Raw genomic sequence first — 18,212 nt, forward strand, 5'->3', positions numbered from 1 at the left:
CGTCAGCCAAGCCACTTATTTTATTTTTACCCAATACAGTTTTCAAGATCTACTCATCTCGACGGATTGAGTGTTTTTTAAATTATAACTGCTGTGTAGTATTGTGTGACCTTATCATAATGTATCCATCCCTCTGTTGATGGACGTTTAATTATAATGTTGCAGTGAGCTTTATTTTGCATATCAACATGTGTCCTCTTATCATTATCCTTTTTCCTAGCTTTTTATATTGAAAAATTAAAAACCTGCAGAGAAGTTGAAAGAATTGTACAATAGACATATTGTACAAATTTTGTACAATATATGAATTGTACATATGTCCTTTACCTGGATTGATCAGTCGTCAACATTTGGCCACATTTGTTTATTATCTCTCTAGAATTTTTTTCTGCTGAACCATTTGATAATAAGTCTCATTAAACATTGTGGTGCTTTACTTTTGCATACCTCAGCATGTTTATCTCTTGAGGACAAATTCATTCTCCTACATAATCACAATACATTATCACTTTTAAGACATTTAACATTGTTATAATGATGTTGTCTAATATACAGGCCATATTCAGATTTTTCCAGTTATATGGAAATGTCCTATGTAGCTGTGCCGTGTTCCACCCCCAATCCAGGATCTAGTCATGCATCATATGTTCCAGTTGATTGTCCCAAATCTGTAGCCTCCTATAATATAGAAGAGTTCCTCAGTCTGTTTTTTGTTTTCCATGTTATTGACACTTTTAAAGACTCCACGCCAGTTGTTTGGTAGATTGCCCTACAATTTTACTTTGTCTAATGGTTTCTTCATGATTTGATTCAGTTTAAAATTTTCTTGGTGAAAACACTGCATAGGAGATGTTAGGTCATCCTTGGGGAACTAATCAAGAGACATATATGGTCAGTTTGCCCCAGTATTGGTGGTGTTAAGTTTGACTTCTTAGCTTAATGTGGGACTCTATCATATCAGATTTCACTTTGTAAATGTACCTTTTCTCCCTTTGTAATCAATTAGTAAATTTTGGTGATTGATACTTTGTGACTGTGTGAATAACTGTTCTCATTTTGCCTAATGATTTTAGCATCCACAGATGATCCTTGTCTGAATCAATTATTATATTGGTGGTTGCATAATGGTGTTTTAAAAAAATTTATTTTTTAAAACTTATTTTTGTCTGTGTTGGGTCTTTGTTGTTGCACGTGGGCTTTCTCTAGTTGCGGTGGCTTCTCTTGTTGCAGAGCACTGGCTGTAGGCATGCGGGCTTCAGTAGTTGTGGCTCACGGGCTCTAGAGCACAGGCTCAGTGCTTGTGGCGCACGGGCTTAGTTGCTCCGCGGCATGTGGGATCTTCCAGGACCAGGGATCAAACCCACGTCCCCTGCGTTGGCAGGAGGATTCTTAACCACTCACCAGGGAAGTTCTCATAATGGTGTTTTATAATTTTGTGTTCCTTCTCTGTTTATTAGCAGACATTCTTTGATAAAGTAGAGGATCCCCCTCCCCCAGTTGTTTTTTAAATAGAATTTTGAAAATCTTGGAGAAAGAACTAGAAAACAATAAAGATTAGAAAAGAGAAAATTTAAGAGCGGTTTAAATACATTATTTAATCTGGAGAAAAGAAAAGTAGAAGTATTATATGGAAGTATTATAAGGGAATATTTTGTCTATAGAGGTTGAGTAAATCATTTACTCAGTAAAATTTGATTATCTTCTATATTCTAGACATCAGGGATAAAGCAGTGAAAAAGACACACAATCCCTGTCTTTATGGAGTTTGCTGTCTAGTAGGATAGATGACAGTGAATAAATAGTTACATAAATGGTTAGCATTGTGATAAAAAGTACAGGTTGCTATGTTTCATTTAGCATAAATTCCCAGATCCCTACGTAATTGTTCCTTGGCCTGTCTCTACATTCTCATCTCGTGTTTTGCTTCTTCTCCTTTTCTTTATGTTTATCTACATTATCATTTGTTAACCTCCAGATTAAGTTAGGCTCCCTATTAAAAGCCTCTCATAGTACTCCTCTGTATCACAGTACTTATAAAAAGCTTGTTGTATAATTGATTATTAAATGTCCATCTTTTTGGCCAAGAATTGAGTCAATGATGATTATTGAATCATTATTGTATATTGAGCCTTTCATTCACCACTTTAAAAAACTTTTGAATAAATGACTGAATAAAGGGTAGGTATTCCTCTCATTTTATAGTAGGGAAACTGATGATATCAACAGTTTAATAAAGTGGAAAATAATAAGTGTCAGTAAGGGTATAGAGAATTGGAACCCTCATATATTGCTGGTGGGAATGTTAAATGGTACAACCACTGTGGAAAAGGTTGACATTCCTTGAAAGGTTAAACACAGAGCTACCATATAACCTAGCAGTTCTGCTCCTAGGTTTGTACACAAGATAATTGAAAACACAATTCATCCACACAAAAGCTGGTACATGAATGTTCATAATAGCCAAAAGGTGGAAACAACCCAAATCTATCAACTGGTGAATGGAAAAAATGTGGTATATCCATACAATGGAATATAATTCAGCCATAAAAAGGAATGAAATGCTGATACGTGCTACAACATGGATGAACCTTGTAAACATTATGCAGTGTGAAAGAAGCCAGATACAAAGGGCCACATATTACACGATTTCCATTTATTGTACATGAAATGTCTAGAATGGGCAGATCAATAGAAACAGAAAGTACATTAATGTTTGCTGGGACTGGAAAGGGGGGATGGAGATTGACTGCTAACAGGAACAGAATTTCTTTTTGAGATGATGGAATGTTCTGGAATTAGATCATGTTGATGGTTACACAACATTGTAATAATGTACTAAAAACTACTGAATTGTACATTTTAAAATCATGAATTTTATGTTAGGTGAATTTTATCTCAATAGAAAAAATTATGAGAATAAAAGTGTTAAATAATTTGTGTAAGGTGATACTGGATCAGACTCAAGATACAAACCCTTTTTGGAAGCCAAAGCCCATCTTGTGCGTGCTACCTGTGGTAGCCTGTAGTTACTGACATCACCAGCAGATGGTAGTATTGTTGAATAGAAATGTGTCCAGGTGAAAAATCTGTGGCTCTGCCCCGCATTGCTTTTAGTCATAAAAGATGATTGTCAAAATTGGGGATGAATTAAAAAACAAAAAAGATATCTGAACCTTTTGTGTCTTCTTATTGAAATATACACCACTACTACTCATGAAGCTTCTTTTGCCCCCAAATAACCAGAAGCAGGTAGAGCCTTTAGATCTGACTACTACTTTATACAGATTTATAGGGAACAGAGGAACATGTTAGATGGCACCATGGGGATACAGTCAGCAAAATCCAGACTGTAAATATCTAGGATAAATGATCTAATTTTTTCAACAAATTGTAAAAAAAAAAAAGATAAGAAAAGAAAGCACACACACACACACACACACACGGGAAGGAGAACCTTTAGATTAAAAATTAAGAAATATATCAACCAAATACAATGTGTGGAGACTTGTTTCAACCCTGATTCAAACAAGTCACAGTAAAAACATTTTTTTGAGACTACTGGGGGACATTTTTAGCCATTTTTAGAAACACATTAAGGAGCTATTTTTTACTTTGTACCATATGATGGTGACATTGTGGTTATGTTTTTTTAAAGGGTCCTTTTTGAATACATACTGAAATATTTACAGTTGAAATGATAAGAAATCTGAGATATGCTTAAAAATCAGTTAAAAAAGGTGGTAAGCAGGATTAACCTGAAATTTGGGAAACTAAGCATATTATATTCATTCAATAAACATCCTCTGACACCCTACTTTGAGGCATGTGAGAACATTTTCAGAGCAGTAAGTAAACTATTGAAAGGTGAAATGCTGTAAATGACTGACTTAACTGATGAGAGGAGCGGTAGTGAAGGAGTGATGAGAGCTGAATTATGGTTAGTTGAGATATTTTTTTTAAAGTAAGCATTTATTTGTAATATCACATACATAAAGAACAATGCACAAATAATTATTGTGTAGCATAAAAACTTTTTACAAAGTGAATACCCGTGTATAGCCATCACCCAGAGAGAGCTGAATTTTGAACAAAATGTTGCTTGAAGTTATGGAGGTGGATCTTAAGCAAAGAAGGAATTATAAATGCAGGACCAACATATCCACTAAAATTCTAGTCTAAATATTGCCCTGGAGATATGAGACTCGAAAAACAATCTGTGGATCTGATGGAGTCTTAGGGCAACTTACTGAGCAGAATATGGAATGTTTATGTGTATATGTATTTTGTGCTAAAGGTCAAAACTTGTGCTTTTTTTTTTTTTTTGCGGTACGCGGGCCTCTCACTGTTGTGGCTTCTCCCGTTGCGGAGCACAGGCTCCGGATGCATAGGCTCAGCGGCCATGGCTCACGGGCCCAGCCACTCCGCAGCATGTGGGATCTTTCCGGACCGGAGCACGAACCCGTGTTCCCTGCATCGGCAGGCAGACTCTCAACCACTGCGCCACTAGGGAAGCCCAAAACTTGTGCTATTTATAACTGAGGAACAAGTATCTATTGAATTACTAAATCAACTCCTATTATTAACAAGTTTTTTTTGTTATTTTATTGTAGCTATTACTGACTTTCAGGATTTATATACTTGATTTTCACAAGGTCACTTCCAAAGCAGAAGCTGTGGTCTTTTAAGAGTCTCAGGTTCATTTGATATTTTAAAATCATCAGTTTGGAAGAGTTTCTTAAGTTAATAATTGATTATCTTTAGCAGTAAGACTGCAGTCCGTGCTATAATTAGTGGATTTGCTAATGGCTCTTCCTGAGGATGATATTCTGTAAAGCAGTTGCCTTATACCCCATTTTATTGTTAAGGAAATAGGCACAGATAAGCTAAATAATCGTCCATGGTCCTATCACACAGTCATTTAGTGGCAGAGCTGCTAATCAGACCAAAGCTGCGTGGCTTCAGAGTAATAGAGTTGTTGTAAAGATTCTTAGTTAATAAATATAAGTCACTTAAAGCAATGCCTGACTCCATGTGTGTAATAATTGTTAAGTATCATTAATATTATTGTTGTTATCATTATTTCAGAGAGAAATTCTGATAACACATGGAAATCTCTTTCCCCACAGGAGAAGTCCCACTTAAGTCTTTAGGTGGATGAGTTGCTAGGAAGCTTCCATACATAAAGTGTAGGTGAAACAGTACATTTAAAAACATTAATTTGGGGATTTTTGAACTGATAAATCTCTAAATCCTCATGAAAATTATTTCATACGTGTTTGAGTAAAGGTTTGTTTTCTGTTGAGAATGTAAGATAGATCAATTTTAATGGTTCCACTTCCTGTTGTAACAGAATTTAAGCAGAATGGTGGTAAGCCCTATCTTTCTGTGATTACGGGGAGAGGAAACCACAGCCAGGGAGGAGTTGCTCGCATCAAACCAGCTGTCATTAAATACCTCACAAGCCATAGCTTCAGGTGAGTATAGATTTCTGTTATCGATAATGGCAGTTGCCCATATGCAGATGGTAAACACTAATAGTTTGCTCAGAACAATTTGTTAAAATAGTTAACTAAATTTAACCATCTGATTCTAGCCATAAATTCATGACTAGATTATGATATATAACATTCCTTTCTATTATGTCCACTAAACCAGAAATGAAAGAAAAATGTTTGTTATTGAAGTAATCATTTGACAAAACTATTTCTATCATAAATTAAAAATCTAAAAGAAACTAAGTATATCTGTGTTTTTTTGATAATGTATCATTCAAGGTAGTTAGATTATACATATCATAGTTTAAGGTTGCTGTTTAATTAATTCCTTTGAAAAGAAATAACATGTCTGTGGATTTTGGAAGGAGTTGGAGCTTCTGCTAAAATGTGGTTATAATTTGGATGTATTTAAACATTAGTGGAAATCTCCAGTCAGTTACGAATTTACACATCTTCATGAATTAAGTGCCATTATTGATCTTAGCTGACAAACATGAAATGTCCTTTTTCATTAAGTGGTTATGAGGAATCTAAGTACCCTCCTTCCCTTACTTCAGTTTCAATGAATGTAGCATATTTTGTTTATGTCATGTAATAAAATGTTGGCTATATTATAGAAAATGGTAGTGTTAATTCTGAGCATGAAAATAGATGACATTTTAGAGTTACTTTTACAAAAGGAGTAGTTAGACCACAACATTATCATGTTGGGATTGATGATCTGTTTTAGAGACTTGTGTTTCTTTAAATTTCACAGTGAGGGAGTTGAAAGCATTTCATGGCCTGATGAATCAGACTTACCTATTAGAGATTTCTTTGTACTGTTACAATGCATAGAAATAATGTAATGCAGACATCGTCTTCTCCTTCATGCAGCGTGCTGTTGTTCATGAGGGTCAAATTCAGGCTTGAGAATTTTAAAAAATCTTAAATTGTCATACTTAATTAGGAATAACCCGCAGCCTTAGTCATGTATTTATTTTGACAATAGATTAAAAGGAACATAAGCATAGATATTAGTGCTGGATTTAACTTAAAGGAGAGTGTTTTGATAGTGAATATTATGTTTACCATAGGCACTTGAATTGATTACAAGATTATGTTTCTTAATCAGTTTGAAATTCTTATCTTTAAAATAACTCTTTTTTTCATTTCTGCAGGTTCTCTGAAATTAAACCAGGGTGCTTGAAAGTCATGCTAAAGTAAAATAAATGTCCTTGACTTAAAAGTGTGAAGGTTTGTAGGTTAAAATTAGTTTTATTTGCAGTAATTTAGTCAACTGTACTGTAAATGTGTGTTTTATTAGAAGTAATGTCCAGTTATAAAACAGAAAAACATTGTTTTTCAAAATTCAAGAGAAGTTTAATTTTTTACTGAATCACATGCCAAATATGTAGTCTATTAAAAGTATTAAAGAGAATTTTTACTGATTACAAAATATCTAAGAAAATTATCAGCTGCAGTTTTAAAGATTGAAATGCTCTGATTCTTTCTCAGACAGAAAATGTAACCTTTATATTAATTGTTGTTTGACATTTAGTAAAGTCTTAAAGGCTTCTATGAGAGGTATTTAAAGTGCTTTGAGACCTGGTTCATAATACAAGCCCTTCAAAAGCTTGTATTTAAAAAAGAAGTACTGGGCTTCCCTGGTGGCGCAGTGGTTGAGAATCTGCCTGCCAGTGTGGGGGACACAGGTTTGAGCCCTGGTCTGGGAGGGTCCCACATGCCGCGGAGCGTCAGGGCCCGTGGGCCACAACTACTGAGCCTGCGCGTCTGGAGCCTGTGCTCTGCAACAGGAGAGGCCGCGATGGTGAGAGGCCCGCGCACCGCAATGAAGAGTGGCCCCCGCTTGCCGCAATTGGAGGAAGCCCTCGCACAGAAACGAAGACCCAACGCAGCCAAAGGTAAATAAATTAATTTAAAAAAAAAAAAGTACTAGTACCAGTAGTAATGAAAGAAAGGAGATCTAACAAAAACACTTGAGTGCTTTTTGATTTCAAAACAATACAAAAAAAATCATTTTGCTGTATCCTACAGGAAGGAAGACATGCTGTTGCACTTTCCTCTGCTTTGTATATGATCGTGATCTCTTACCTTTTGTTCCTTTGTTCTGTGTGTGTACATTTTCTAGGAGTAAAGTTGGAGTCTGAGATTATATTGCAGTTTTATACCTTCCACAGGCAGGCAAGTTTTCAGAGAAGGAGAAATGGTTAGATATCTACCAAGTGCTGCTGTCTTATAAAAACTGCTTCTAGTCTTACAGAACTGTCTGTGTAAGTGGTATTGAAGACAGTACTAAAGAGCTATATTTTATATTTGAGGCATGTAATTTCTAAACTACAGTAGGTCAAAATCCTATTAACTTAAATAGATATAGAAAACTTTTTTGATATAATCATAAAAGAAATTCTTACAATTTAAAAGTTTTTTACCTTTATTTTTAAAAAGAACCAACTTTCTGAAAGGAAACTTTCATTGACTTCTGTTTTTTGGTGAGCTAAAAAAGTCCTGTTAGTATGTCAGTTATAATTTCCTTTACACACAAGTTTAGTGTGGCGAAGTATAATTTTCCAATGTGAGACACTGGCTTAAATAAATTTGACTTTGGATATGAAGGATATTTTCAACATATGTAATTTTAGCAAACAATTGTATTGTTTTTTGATAAGCTTAAAAAATTAATTGGATCAGGAATGATACAATTGAGCTATTACTGAAAGAATCCTGAATTTCAGAATGGTTTCCCAAAAGAACAGACATTTTAATGAAAATAAAATTCAAAAAATGTTTTTATATATCATGAAAGCATGCTTGTAAAAGAAGAGCCATATCATTGAATTTATTTCCACAAAAATAAAAATATATGTTTATTACTTAGAAATAGTGACTGGTATTGAAGTATTATTCACATTTGTTATGTTTGTGGTAATTTGTTAAAAAAAAGAAAAGAATGCCAACAGTTTGGCATTATGTTTTTTGTGATGTCTAGAAGAATTGTGTACATTAAAAATAAGGCAATTCCTTTCAGCAACTTATTACAAAACTACAACTGTTAATGAAATAAAATCTTTCTACATATAAATTGATATGATTTAAGAAATGTGAATAACAATACTAAAACCTAGAATTATTCTAGTGTGTGCAGCTGCATACTCATTTTCTGTGTTTTTATATTTCCTTACCCAGTTTTTAAAAAACATCACTTTTGAGCACTTCAGCTAGACTTATTTCAGTATTATTTATTATAATTATGATTGATGTGGGAGCAGTCAAACAGAACAAGAGGTGGGATATTTTGTGGGCAGAAACCAAATGAAAGAACCTATGTTTTGTACTGTATCAACTCTAATTTTATGCTTTATTTGGTAAATCTAGGGTATTTCTTCTTAATCATCTATAAATATATAGGCAAATTTTGAGCATCATAAATGTTTTTATGAAGTTGTTTAGTACCAAACTGCCTCCTACCCCACTATGTAGCATAGTTTAACCAACACATAATTATGAAAGAAAATTTTATAATTGCCCCTTTCTTGTTTTGCCTGTTTCTAAATCCTGTATGCCAAAGGTAAACAGAGTTTGAGGATTATCACATTTTTCTCTTTTGCCCATTTCTAAATCCTGTGTGTCAAAACTAATGATAATGTGGGGATTATCGAAGTTTTGATGTATGTATTGGTATATTTGTGCTGATATATGACTTACTAGAATGGCTCTTTGCAAAGTTATTAACATTTTAAAAGTATAGGGCTTCCCTGGTGGCGCAGTGGTTGAGAGTCCACCTGCCGATTCAGGGGACACGGGTTCGTGCCCCGGTCCGGGAAGATCCCACATGCTGTGGAGTACCTGGGCCCGTGAGCCATGGCTGCTGAGCCTGCGCGTCCAGAGCCTGTGCTCCGCAACGGGAGAGGCCACAACAGTGAGAGGCCCGCGTATCGCAAAAAAAAAAAAAACAAACTATAACACTTCTATAATTTGCAAGAGTTTAGTAACAGTTACGTTCTTTCAATAGTCTCTTACCAGTATCTACCAGGGGAAAAAGAGAACTAATGTGGAAACCACAGGGAAAGTGGCGCTGGAATGAGGGGACTCTTAACAGTATTTCCAACTATTCATTTCCTTCCTTCAACAGGAGAAATGGAAGCATGTTGTCTTACATTTATTGGCTGTTCATATATCTCTATATTGTTTTCAAGTTGAGGTTTCTTCAGTTTATTAGTGTTTCAATACTACTTGCAATTCTAAGGCCTTTAAATATAGGACATATTGTATAGTAGAAATCCTGACTTTAAAGTGTCTTGTGTATTATAACACATTTTGAAAAGAAAAGCTAAATAATTCTGTTGGATTGTTTCCAATCCTTTATTTTGGTCTTTTTTCTTTTTAAATTCAAGTGTTTTGTATGCTTAGGAAAAGGACATGTATAAAAGTAAGATTGGTTATTTCTGAGCTGGAAATTGGAAACTTTGAAACTCAGGAAATTGCTCTGACAATGTTTTAACTGCTCTCAATTTAAGAAAATGACAAAATGTATAAAAAAGACAGAAATAATGTGTGCTGCTTTTTTCCACGTGCTTTTTCTGAGTGCTTTTCCATTGTGCAATTGAGGTGAAGTTTGATAATTTTTCTGTGTAGTGGTTAAATATTGCTTATTTTTATTTACATGGTAAAGAAAACAGATTTAAATGTTTGCGTGGCCAAAAAAAATTGTCATTTAAAAGGTGAAGTCAGTTTGTGTAGAATGTATGTTAATGGTGCTTATTTTTAAATTGTAATTCAAGTTTACAGTGTTACTTCATGTCTCTTTGCAGAATTTATTAGAGAAATAAGGCTAGAATACATCTACATCCCGAAGAGCTTTTTATAACTCCACATTACATGATGATGAATTTTATTATTTTCCTTAAAGTTGAGCAATTGAATTTTATGGTCCAAATGATGAACCCTGATTAACAAATGATTGAATTAACCATGAGACTTCTCATTAAAATATATTGCAGCTGTCAGTTGGAGAATATATTATAAAATTTTCAGATAGTATATAAGAAACAAAATACTTTTATTTGTACTATAAAGAAAATGTAATTTTGCTGTTAACTCTGTACTTTTTTATTGAAAATGTTTTATAACTTTGCTTTTAAAATTTCTTATGAAACCATTTGCAAATTCTGTACTTAATTTAATAAAATACTTTAACCACTGTCTAGTGTGAGGATATCCTTCATTTGATGAGGTAGGGTTAGTGGTTTAAATATTAAAATATATGTGTATGTGTAACTTTGTAATTTCAAGGGAAAAGGGTCAAAAATTTTTCATTTTTGTACCACACCTTTTATTCTAGTTTAAATTATTTTGCTATAGCAAATAGGGGTCTACTTTTGAACCAGGTAAATGGGTTAGCTAGGTTTATCTTTTCATAACCTTATATCTTTTGACTGATGTCAAAATTAAGAATTGTATCTCTAAAGGATTCAAGTAATACTTTAATTAATATTAAAGACCTTTGAACTTTATTCACCTCCAAAGCAGAATAATTTACTCATTTAGCAAGGACTTAAAAATATTTATTCAACAAATATTTATTGAGCATTTGTTACTAGGGATACAAAGTGAGACAGACAGAGCTTCTATCCACAGGTATCTTACAGTCTCATCAACTATTTTGTGTATAGTGATTTGTATGGTGGAACAATTTTCATATACATTATATTTTAAGACTCAAGAGAATTTTATTACATAGGTGTGTTACAAAAGCTTAGACTGATTTGCCTATTTAGTGATGGAGGTAAGAGACTTCAACTTAGATTCTCTGACTCCTAGTATAGAGCAACAGCATTTGTCTTAACAGTAAAAATAATTACTGAAAAAGAGATAATATCCTATTATCCCCAACTGAGAGAGATGTGGCTCCACAGTATATGTCTATGAAAGTCTGTCGTTTATAAATCTGCCTTCCTCCTTTATCCAGGGGAAGCTGGTATTATGGATTTTCCCAATGGCAAAGATAAAAGTTCATTTTTCTCTTAATTTAAAATTCAGAGATATAGAGAGTCCAGGACTGATGGGCATGCTCTTTTTCCACGGTTTTTGGGGATCTAGGATCCTTTTAGCTCACCACTCTACAATATCCAAGGTGTGGCTCTCATTTTCCTAAAGCAGTGTGGGTGGCTACAGCTCTGATCATCACATCTACATTCTGTTGGAGGGAAGACAAAGAAGGGAGCAACAGGCAAGTGCCATGATCTTTTATAGAAGAATTATGGAAGCTGCCACAGGACACTTCCACTTACATCTCATTGGCCAGAACTCAGTCATGTGGTCACATCTAGCTGCAAGAGAGGCTGGGAAATTGTCTTTATTTCAGACTGCCAAATATTCAGCTAAAATTTGGGCATTCTCTTGGAGGAAAGAGAATGTATATTAGGGGAATGAAGAGCAGTCTCTGCCACATCATTTTTGATTACTGAATGCAAGTAATGTGAAAATTAGTTCTTATATGTTTATTCAACAGATCTTTGTTGATGACTACTATGTGCTAGGAATAATAAAAAAGATATCACAGTTGTATGTATTTAAATTTAAATATCCAAATAGTAACCAACATGGCTGATGGAATGGGTTTTCAGTTGACAATTTAACTGCTAGTGGGATCACTTTTAATTTAATAACTCAGTTGTGGCAACTAGATTAAGTACATAAGTTATTTCTAGTGATACTGCTAAATATATTTGCATAGTGACTTCTGTGTTTTCTTAAACATTCATTAATCACATCCATGTGTACAAGCAGTACTTGGTACAAGTGATGTAAAGCTAAATAAACTGGGGTAGGGAGATGTAAACATGTAAATGTCCTAAGAACTAGAAGCTGTGTATAAAGAATTGTGGAAGCACTTTGGGGAACAAGTAATTCTTTTTGGAGGTGGTAAACTTGAACTTTGCTCTCTTGATTGAATTTTTAAGTGACTTTTTGTAGGGAAAAGATTAAATACTGCAAATTTATGGCTTTTGTACATGTATAACCATACAATTGTACCTTTCATAGGTTCTGGAGCGCTTCTCTGGGTAATCTCAATTTAAATTTAATTTTGTGACTGGTGTAAGACAGTGGTCCAATTTCATTCTTTTGCATGTGACTATCCAGGTTTCCTAACACCATTTATTGAAGAGAGTATCTGTTTCCCCTTGAGTATTCTTGGCTCCCTTGTCAGATGTTAGTGGGTTTATTTCTGGGCTCCCTGTTGTGTTCCATTGGTCTGTGTCTGTTTTGATGATTGCTATAGCTTTGTACTGTAGTTTTAAATCAGGAAGTGTGATGCCTCCAGTTTTGTTCTTTCTCAAGATTGCTTTGGCTATTCAGGATCTTTTGTGGTTCCATACAAATTTTAGGATTGTTCTGTTTCTGTGAAAAATGCCACTGGAATTTTGATAGGGATTACAATGAATCTATAGATGGTTTTGGGTAGTATGGACATTTTAATGTTAACTCTTCTGATCAATGAGCATGAGATAATTTTTCCACTTATTTGTGTCTTGTTTTCTGTTATCAACCTCTTATAGTTTTCAGTGTACATACCTTTCACTTCCTTGGTTACATTTATTCCTAAGTATTTTATTGTTTTTGATGCTATTGTAAATGGGGTTGTTTATTTCTTTATCAGATACTTCATTGTTAGTGTATAGAAACACAACTGCTTTTTGTATGTTGATTTTGTATCTTGCAGCTTTACTGAATTCGTTTATTAGTTCTAACAGTTTTTGTTGGCATGTTTAGACTTTTCTATATTAAGATTATATCATCTGCAAATAGACAGTTTAACCTCTTCCCTTCAGACTTGGTTGCCTTTTATTTCTTTTTCTTGAATAATTGCTCTAGCTAAGATTTCAGTACCGTGTTGAATAGGAGTGGTAAGAGCAGGCACCATTGTCTTGTTCTTGATTGTAGAGGGAAGGCTTTCAGCCTTTCACCATTGAGCATGACGAGTCACCTTGGCTTCAGTTTTCAAAGTCTCACTGGGGAGCAGTGAGAAAAGACAATGGCCAGCAAACCTGGAGGCTAAGAGACACCCCATAAATATAGCACCTGAAGGGGCTTCACCCTTAGTGGGGATGAATCAGAAGAAATTTTTCCCTTCTCCTCCTTCCCACTGCCAAAAGACTGCAAGGACTCAGTCTTTTTGACTGCAAAAGACTCAGTTGCCTTGGCACTGAGCAGAGCAAGAGACCAAAAAAAAAAAAAAAAAAATCATAAAAACTTAAAACCACTACTGGCCCTCACAGATTAGCAGCCCAAAGTCACATGATGTAGGTAGTCCAAAAAACTTCAATGAAGTGCGTTTGAAGAGGTTCCAGCCCGATAATGCCACCATTAGCTGCCTGGCAGAGGCAAATGCACATCTTCTCAGGGAGAATACACCGTCATCTTGGTGGATTAAAAAAAAAAAATCCCACAAATTATTTCCAAGGAAAACAAGCAGTTTATAATAAAATAACCAAGCATACAAGGAACTAATTCACCAAGAGTGCCAACTAGTAGAAATAAGAGAACAGAAACAGACATGTAAAAACTGTCTTCATTGGCAACAATAGATTAAAACATAATAAAAGATATATCCTATGTTCTTAATGACCATATATGCAGAAATCCTAACAAAAGACTACAAAAACAAATCCAGTGATATATAAAAAGGATAATATATCGCAACTAAGAGGGTTTTACAAGGATATAATTTACCACAGTAACAGTAGGGGAGAAAAAAGGAAAAAGATCATGGTTAACTTGCTAGATATGGAAAAAGTATTTGATAAAATTCAACACCTATCATGGTAAAATACTTCAGATACTTAAGAATAGAATGGAATTACTTTAGTCTGATCAAGAGTATTTAAAAATCACAAATATATTTAAAGGTAAAATATGGAAATCTTGCCTCCTGAGATCAGGAAGCTAGATCTATATGAATTAAAATCAAAATGGATTCCTACCTAAACATATACATAGGTGGGCTCCAGAAGGACTAATGATTCAGTTGTGACCCGTGAAGCTATAAAATTGTGTCATCAATTTTAAGAATCACTATTTATTATTTCTGAAAATGGGATGAGCCTTACCATAGATTTTTTACAAATTGCCATTGGCCATTTTTTCCCACAGTTAAACATCTCTGATATCAGTATGCGTCTTCATATACTGCATCTGAGATTTCATTAAATATGAAATATAGTTTTGGAAAACATCTTTGTCACGTAGGGACGGGGAGGAATTTAAAACACCCAGAAACAAAAGCCATAAGGCAAAACTGTGATGCATTTGATAACAAAATTAAGGTTTTCTGCCCAATGAAGAACATGAGTGACAATAGAAAATATTTGCAATGTCTGAGGGACAAGGAACTAGTTTCTAAATATAGAGGAACTCTGGTAAAAATAAATCTAACAGGAAAATGGTCAAAGAATATGGTAAGGCCGTTTACAGAAGGAGAGACTAAAAGCCAGCAAGCCAATAAACAGATGCTTAAGTTTATTCCTAGTAAGAGAAATACAATTAAAATAAAAATGAGGTATTCTCTCACACTTATTAGTCTGGCAAAATGGAAACCTGGACAATGCTACATGTTACTCTCATGCACTTCTGGTGAGAGACCTGGAGAGCGTTCTGGTAGTGCTTAGTTGAGTTAAAATGTTTATATATCCTTTGGCACAGCAGTTGTACTGCTGGGGGGTGTATCCCTAAGGAATTTCTACACAAGTTCACAAGGACGCAGGAAATTGGAGGTAATTTAGGTCTTCATTACTGGGAGAATGTGAAGGTGGTGGATAATACACTATTGAGTACTGTGAAGGAGTTAGAATGGGCAATGATGTACACACAGCAATGTGGATAAATCTTAAAAACAGTGCTATGTGGGAAAAAAAGATACATAGCACAATACTATTTGTAAATTAAAAATACACCCCAAAAATGCATGTTTTACAACAGATAACAATGATACACATGCAAATACAAAGTTTGCCTGGGGGTGAGGAAAGGATATGGAAATGAGGAAGGCAGCAAAAAAGGAATAAATCAATAAAATGTAGGGGCCTTACGCAGTACAAAGGTGATAGTTGCCATGAACTAGGGAGAATGACTAACTCAACCCTCTGCTATGAAATCCACTAAATAAATAACTTGGTGGGCCGGGTGTTGGGGGGAGGCCAAAGTCTGCTTGTTTCTGGAAACTGATGCTTAGACATGCTTTAGTTTGGTTTGGGTCATCTTTGCCCAACTTCTGCTAATGCTAAAACTGCATGGTAGAGCCAATGGTTACAGTAACTGAGATCTTTTTCTGAAAAAATACCTGGAATTGTTCTTGTTCTGTTAACTGAACCCTGACTAATAATACAATGAGGTTGCTAAAATTGCTTAGCCAGGTTAGTAAAATGAAGTAAAGAAGAGGTTATCCAGGATCTTAAGCTATTTAAATCTTATTGGAAACGGCAAGCTGCCCAGAAACAATGTAGACAGTAAATAGTGTATCTCTTGGGAGACCTGTGCTTGGCTGTAGCAGTCAGAAATGAAAACAGATTTTTTTGGTAGTTAGACACATGTTGTAATTTTGAGCAAACAGTTCCAGAAGCCATTATCCAAATGCCCTTTGGGAGGTTTCCCACTATCAGCTTTATATAAGCTAAAATCAACAGTCTAGGAAGCTCAGACTTACAGTTTATCAAGAGAAAAGGAAGGCACATTTTACCTGGGCTGTCATAATAAGCTAATGAATTGGCTTCTCTTTAGGTGGATCTTGGTAATACTACCTCTTTGGAGTACAGTGAATTAAAAAATCAATTGGATAATATTGTTAGGAAAGATTTCCTGCCTTTAATGGGGTCAGGTTGTTTATCCCCATTAACTGTATAGTTGTGGTCCCATCTGATTGAATGCAGAATATTATGTTTTTGTTTTGGGTTTTTTTGGTGGCTTCTACTATCCCAGAAAGGTATCTAATACATAGAATGAACCAGTTGCTCAAAAATCAGTGGAAATCACCTTATATTGTCAAAAACAAAACCAAATTCAACTTAAATCTGACCAAGCCTATAGATCCAACACGCAATTTATAGGAATTACAGAAGACAGGGGAATATGTTAACACCATGGGATGCAATCGTCAAAATACAGACTGTGGGAAACTCTAACAACACAGTTTCTTCAAAAATTACAAAGAGAAGAAAAAAACACAAAGGGAAAGGGAACCTATAAACTGAGATTTAAGAGGCATATTAGCCATTGCAATTTGTAGTCCTTATTTGGGTGCTGGTTCAGAAAAAAAAACTATGAAAATTTTTATGACAATAACAAGACAATTGGCAATGTAAAGATTGATTGGTTACTTAATTATATTAAAGAACTTTTTTGTCTTCTTTTAGGGATGATGATACTGTGGTTGCATTAGGAAAACCCAGTCGTGCTTCCTGTGTGTTTCTTTTCTGTGTGTCTCCTTTACTATTCACACAGAACACTTCACTTCTGGTCACCAAGTGTGTAGTTTTCGCCCACAACAAGCAATTGTCTGTGACACCAGTGGGTGTTCTACAATTCAACTCAATTTGACACTATCTACCCAGAGATAGCATCAGATTCCACAGGTTAAGGGCTCAGTCTCACAAGACTTACCCGCCCCGCCTCCCCACTTCAGATGACAATCACAAGTAGTAGGTCCCCAGGTTACCCACAACATTTTTTTTAAAATAAATTTATTTATTTATCTTTGGCTGTGTTGGGTCCTTGTTGCTGTATGCGGGCTTTCTCCAGTTGCGGCGAGCCGGGGCTACTGTTTGTTGCAGTGTGCAGGCTTCTCGTCGTGGTGGCTTCTCGTTGCGGAGCACGGGCTCTAGGCGCATGGGCTCAGTAGTTGTGGCTCGTGGGCTCTAGAGCGCAGGCTCAGTAGTTGTGGTGCACGGACTTAGCTGCTCCGTGGCATGTGGGATCTTCCCAGACCAGGACTCAAACCCGTGTCCCCTGCATTGGCAAGTGGATTCTTAACCAGTGTGCCACCAGGGAAGCCCCTACCCACACTTCTGTCTGACCTGGCTACATATTGGAGATTCTCATGACCCTCTCCTCAATTTCAATTAATTTGCTGGAGTGGCTCACTGAACTCAGTGGCTCACTGAAACACTTCCTTATGTTTACTAGGTTATTAAAGAACATGATAAAGGATACAGATGAACAACCATATGAAGAAATACATAGGGCAAGGTCTGGGAGGGTCCTGAGCTCAGGAACTTCTGTCCCTGTGGAGTTGGGGTGTATCACCCTTCTGGTGTGAAGGTGTTCACCCACCTGGAAGCTCTCTGAGCCCCATTGTATTGGGGTTTTATGGAGGCTTCCTCACATGGGCATGATGAATTTTTTTATTTTTATTTTTTTCTTTATTTTTGGCTGTGTTAGGCCTTCATTGCTGCACACGGGCTTTCTCTGGTTGCAGCAAGCGGGGTCTGCTCTGTTGCGGTGCGCAGGCTTCTCACTGTGGTGGCTTCTCTTGTTGCGGAGCACGGCCTCTAGGTGCATGGGCTTCAGTAGTTGCAGCATGCGGGCTCAGTAGTTGTGGCACACAGCCCTAGAGCAGCCTTAGAGTGTGCAGGCTTCAGTAGTTGCAGCACACAGGCTCAGTAGTTGTGGCACATGGGCTCTAGAGCACAGGCTCATTAGTTGTGGCGCACGGGCTCAGTTCCT

General features: G+C 35.7%; 1 protein-coding gene across 6 annotated transcripts in view; it reads left to right on the top strand.

Annotated features, from left to right (window-relative positions):
• Positions 1-18,212, top strand: part of N4BP2 (NEDD4 binding protein 2) — a 121,201-nt gene that overhangs the window by 81,492 nt on the left and 21,497 nt on the right. For 4 of the 6 annotated variants that reach the window (XM_032632675.1, XM_032632676.1, XM_032632677.1 and 1 more), the window contains 2 exons: positions 5,351-5,474; positions 6,656-10,696. The exons of 1 other annotated variant lie outside the window; for it this stretch is intronic. In XM_032632675.1, the coding sequence (XP_032488566.1) occupies positions 5,351-5,474; positions 6,656-6,701 (170 nt within the window). In that variant the 3' untranslated portion in view covers positions 6,702-10,696. Of the gene's footprint in view, positions 1-5,350; positions 10,697-18,212 lie in introns of those variants that run through there. One more of the 6 variants, XR_004350021.1, reaches the window with a different exon arrangement.

This window comes from Phocoena sinus, chromosome 5 (assembly GCF_008692025.1).
Source record: "Phocoena sinus isolate mPhoSin1 chromosome 5, mPhoSin1.pri, whole genome shotgun sequence".
Lineage (NCBI taxonomy): Eukaryota > Metazoa > Chordata > Mammalia > Artiodactyla > Phocoenidae > Phocoena > Phocoena sinus.